The sequence below is a fragment of the Macrobrachium rosenbergii genome, chromosome 44 (genome assembly GCF_040412425.1).
Source record: "Macrobrachium rosenbergii isolate ZJJX-2024 chromosome 44, ASM4041242v1, whole genome shotgun sequence".
NCBI classification, from domain to species: Eukaryota; Metazoa; Arthropoda; class Malacostraca; order Decapoda; family Palaemonidae; genus Macrobrachium; species Macrobrachium rosenbergii.
Window position 1 is genome coordinate 36,293,070 of NC_089784.1, and position 5,000 is coordinate 36,298,069.

The 5,000-nt window shown below is 36.1% G+C and overlaps 1 protein-coding gene across 6 annotated transcripts in view; it reads right to left on the reverse strand.

Moving 5' to 3' along the window:
* Window positions 1-5,000, reverse strand: part of RhoGAP68F (Rho GTPase activating protein at 68F) — a 321,213-nt gene that overhangs the window by 203,406 nt on the left and 112,807 nt on the right. For 2 of the 6 annotated variants that reach the window (XM_067088350.1, XM_067088353.1), the window contains exon 1: window positions 4,588-5,000. This exon is cut by the window's right edge. The exons of the other annotated variants lie outside the window; for them this stretch is intronic. In XM_067088350.1, coding sequence (XP_066944451.1) covers window positions 4,588-4,621 — 34 coding nt within the window. In that variant the 5' untranslated portion in view covers window positions 4,622-5,000. The remainder of the gene's footprint in view (window positions 1-4,587) is intronic. 6 annotated transcript variants of the gene reach the window in all.

Consider the following 5,000-nt stretch of genomic DNA (forward strand, 5'->3'; position numbering starts at 1 on the left):
TCACGTGGCGTTGGAGGCGATAGAATGTGTGTTTGTGTGTGTGTGTATGTTTGTATGTATATTTAAATCATGATATGCAAATCATTGAAATTAATACTAAAACAATTGCCATCTGTCAAAACTGAATGCAAACGAAATTTAAGAGTGATTCAGATTTTCTAGTAGTGATAAACAAACATGAGATTATCCTGCTTCTGATATACAAGGTGACTGAATTGTACTCTACCAAAGGGAGGGAGCAAGCAATCCGAGAGAGAACTAAACTCCAGTTACTTCACGCGATACATCATACTCTGTGTGTTCTATCAATTACAAAGATCACGGCATTTAAAAGTATTTGATTTATGCCTGATGGCCGAACGAAAACTGAATTAACAATAGCCTACCTAGACCGTTAATTTTAATATACTGTTACGAAATTGAATATTGCGATCTCCAAATAAATTATTGTATGGTAGGCTGTATTAATGAATGCAATGAACGAGAGGTAAATCCTTTAATAATAGCCCAAGCAAAATACCAAATTAAAAATGGTACCATCTGGAAGTCATACCAGATGCGTATTGAATATCGCACAAAACTGGACTTGCCCCTTTTACAGGCTGAAAATGACAAAGATTCAGGAGTCCTCCTAAAACCATTCAGCTCACGTCTTTCCCCATTTACTCTGAGGAAATTGGCAATTCTCAGATTAAACGGTTCGCTGACTGCTTCTTTGCGTCCATTGCCAAACTTTGGAATTCTCTTGATGTTTCTGTTTTTTTTTTTTTTTATCCATATAGCCTTTCTTCCTTTACGACCCAGTTTGTCTACTTCCTCCTTCAGAATTAAAGTTCCACCCCTTTCCATTCATCCTCCTTTCCTTGTTCTCTTCGGGACTGAGCGAGAAAAAGGCATCGGGTTGCCCTTCACATCGTCCTTAGCTCTACAAAACCATAAAAGGTCCAGTAAGGGTGAAACAACTTTGTTATTTGCGCTGCTGACGAGCTGAAACAAAAATACCCTGGTCATGGGAGCTCAGTTGGTATCGCCTGGACTTCAAAATCTGGCGGTCCCGAGTTCAAGCCCCCTTTCCTATGAACTAAGGACTGGCATTTGGGGGAAAAAGTTAAGTATACCTTAGTTTAACTAGACCACTGAGCTCATTAACAGCTCTCCTAGGGCTGGCCAGAAGGATTTGATTTATTTTTATTTTACGTGGCTAAGAACCAACTGGTTACCTAGCAATGGGACCTACAGCTTACTGAGGAATCCGAACCACATTATAACGAGAAATGAATTTCTATCACCAGAAATAAACTCTAATTCTTCATTGGCCGGTCGGAGAATCGAACGCAGGACCAGCAGAGTGCTAGCTAAGAACGATGCCCACCCTTCCAATGAGGAACTAGGCATTTGGGGGAGCCCAAAAGTTTAGCTGATGAGTCATCAGTAGACAAGGCCTGGTTCTCCCTGGTCCTGACTTAGGTGGGGACATGGCTCAGGCGCTGACCATATATGTTTGGTCTCCATGACATTGTACGGTATTGAAATAGCCTGTCTCTTGCTTCTGCCGCTCATGAGTGACCTTCAAGCCCTCAAACTTGCACCATACACAAGATCAGAATCCAATAGTACGAACTCGTGCTCTACATGACATAAAATAACGAAAAAATCCCTTAACGTACTTCCTTCAGGTTTGGGACCCTCTCACTTTCTTCCCTCTTGAGCATCGAGGCAAAGACTAGATGATGGCATTACGGTTACCATAAAGTTCATTTCCGTTACAACATGTATTAAATCAACTCTTTAATGGAAAGTTACTTCTAAGACAACACTCTCTTTTTACAGAAAAATAAAAATAACAATCTCCCGCAGAAACACCCGAACGCACACAAACACACGGGTATAAAAAACCCAAGCAGGAGAAATTACCTTAAAAACAGCAAAACTTCTGATCCTATGATTAAAGACTTTATCCTCCGTGTAACCGAAGACGCACGACCGACTCGCGTTACCCAAACAATCTCCATAAGCCTTTGAGTAATGAATGACCCAGCAGCCTAAATGAGAGAGAAGGCCTATCAAACATGTTCCCCCGGGATTAGTTAGGAACCCAGTTGTGACACCACAAGACTGGAGCAAGGTGCTGCCATTGCGTAATAAAGGGTAATGAATCTCCCGTTGGGATCCAAGAGGATGTATGGTGATGTCAATTAATTAATAGTAAAAGATCTGTAATGCTTCCAGTGACTAAAAAGGTTGTAAATTTTAGGTTTACATTAGTCATGGAATATAGCCTATGTGTATACATATACATATATATATATACATATGTATATATATATATATATATATATATATATATATATATATATATATATATATATATATATATATATATATATATATAAATGTGTGCGTGCGTGTGCGTTTGTGTGTTGTGTGTGTAAAAAATACAGATCACTTTGCAAACCGAAAAGTTCATGTTTACTGTGGAGGTTAGGTTACGAAGGTTACAGTTACAACAATAATCACAATAAGAAGAAAAATAAGTAGAGAAAGAATAATAGAAGGAAAGTAATCAACCACAGCAACTAAAATCGGCAACCACATCCGAAAGGTAAATAACCTCTGTACCACAAAATGACATCAGCGATGCGTCGTTTCACCTGTGTTCCTGTCAGAGACAAGAAAAGCAAGCAGGTGTTACAGCAGGTGAGTTCTGAGAGACACCTGTGATTCACTATGGTCTGGTCGTTCACCGATCCCACACAACGGAAAATAAAAAGAAATTTCGCAGTAAGAATGAATTCATCACGGGATTACCTGTCAGCTGAATTCAACTATAACTATCATTTGTCAATTGCAAATAATAAAATTATTTTAGTTTTGGGGAATTTTTTATCATATACTGTGACACCTTGCTCTTATTAATCGTCTAATATAATGAGACAGCAATTTCTTTGTCAAAAACTGTAGAAAGTTTTTAACTGTTCACTGAATCCCCATAAGAATCCTATTCACACTTTAGTTTGTTGTTTATCAAATTATCTGACCAACAAGATTTCTGTTGTTCTATTGCTTTTCAATGCTGTGTGAACATGACTGACTTGTTTCTCCAATGATGTGCGAATATGATTTTTTTTAATTCAACGCGAATACAATTTTTTCCCTTAGTAAAATATTGGCGAACATGGTTTTGCTGTTCATGCAATACTGCGCATGCATAATTATAATATCGATAACTTTGCGGACATTAATTCACTAGTTTGACAATTAGTCGGCGAATTTGGCTTTCTTAATTTTGCTGCTTGTCAAATACTATAAAAGTCACGTATTTTGTTCAAACAGACACCAGCGCCAAAGATATTTTATGTTTTATCTGACGATGCACGAGTCTGAATTCATTATTTATCAAGCTGTGAAATACCTGACTCTATTAATACCCTATCAATCAAATATTATGAGGCACTACAGTAATAGTCTATTTTTTCAAATATTATCCAACGAAACCAATTTAACTGTTATTTAAATACGACAAGAAAATCTTGGACAGTTCCTCTCTCTTTCTCTCTGAAAAGTGTTTACTCTCTCTCTCTCTCTCTCTCTCTCTCTCTCTCTCTCTCTCTCTCTCTCTCTCTCTCTCTCTCTCTCTCAAACAACACACCTGCCACTTACAGAATTCTTAATCTTAACATCTCATCTAATTAACAGATGTAAATTAACCACCTCACGGACTCCAGTGGACAGTTTGCACAACTGCAAATGGTCGTGAGATGTAGCGCAACAAAGCACATAATTGAGAATTACGTCATTGAAAATTTTAAATTATCTCCAGCCTAACCACATCGAAGGGTAACACAACCCCAGGAGTTACCACTACAATTTTCAATTTATACAAAAATTATGTACAAGTAACAAAATCATAAATATGGTATTTTGTTTACAATAAATACTTAACTGTAAGGTCAAGGTCCTGAGTAAAAATAACATGTGGAGAAAAATTAATGTTTACAGTATACTTATCAAAATATATTCGTTTTCTAGAGTAATTTGATTTACCGTAACAGCGCCATCAGCAAATTTAATCCATTTCTTCAAGGTTTCGTATTTCTATATTAAATTCCCTACTGATAAGAAACTATTAGTAAACTGTGAATTTTTCACAAAAGAACAGCATACTTAAATCAGTTTTTTATAACGGTATCTATCAATGATGATGAACGACGTGTCCGATGCACAAAACACACACACATGCACGCACACACATATATATATATGTAATATATATATATATATATATATATATATATATATATATATATATATATATATATATATATATATATATATATATATATATATACTGTATATATATACACAGTGTGTGTTACGTGTAACGTCTATTTCTTTCATTATTTCTGATAAATAAAATTCTAAAAGAAAATTGTTTTAAGTAAGATGTTCTCTTGTGAAAAATAATTTAGATGTATGTATATGCTGTGAAATATGTTTATAATCAAATTCACAATATAAATATATATATATATATATATATATATATATATATATTATTAGTATACAAAGTAATTGTTACTATCATACCTGGCGTATTAATAAGCATGCCGTAGCTTCCCATCCTTTCCGTGTGCGTAAATCTATCTGTTCGTCTGTTAGCTTCGGGAAAGGACAAGTGTACAGTACAGACTTCCCCTCAGTCAAAGCTCAACGGCTGTGCTTTGCAATGAGGCCCCTTTTTCAACACTTCTCTCCTTTGATCTTTTAAAATGACTGTCACTGCAACTTTCTTTTCAGTCAGACACGAAATATAAATTATAAGCAATATTCGTTCGTCCCCTAAACGAATTTGCACTTATGCACTTGTCGCCGCGCTGCCTGTCATGCACAGATGACCTCACTATGTATCAAATAACCTTTTCTTTAAGAGCACTATTTCAATCTGCGAATCAGTGTGAAGCCACAGAGTCTGTGTTACTCTTTTATCCGGATCAGGTGAT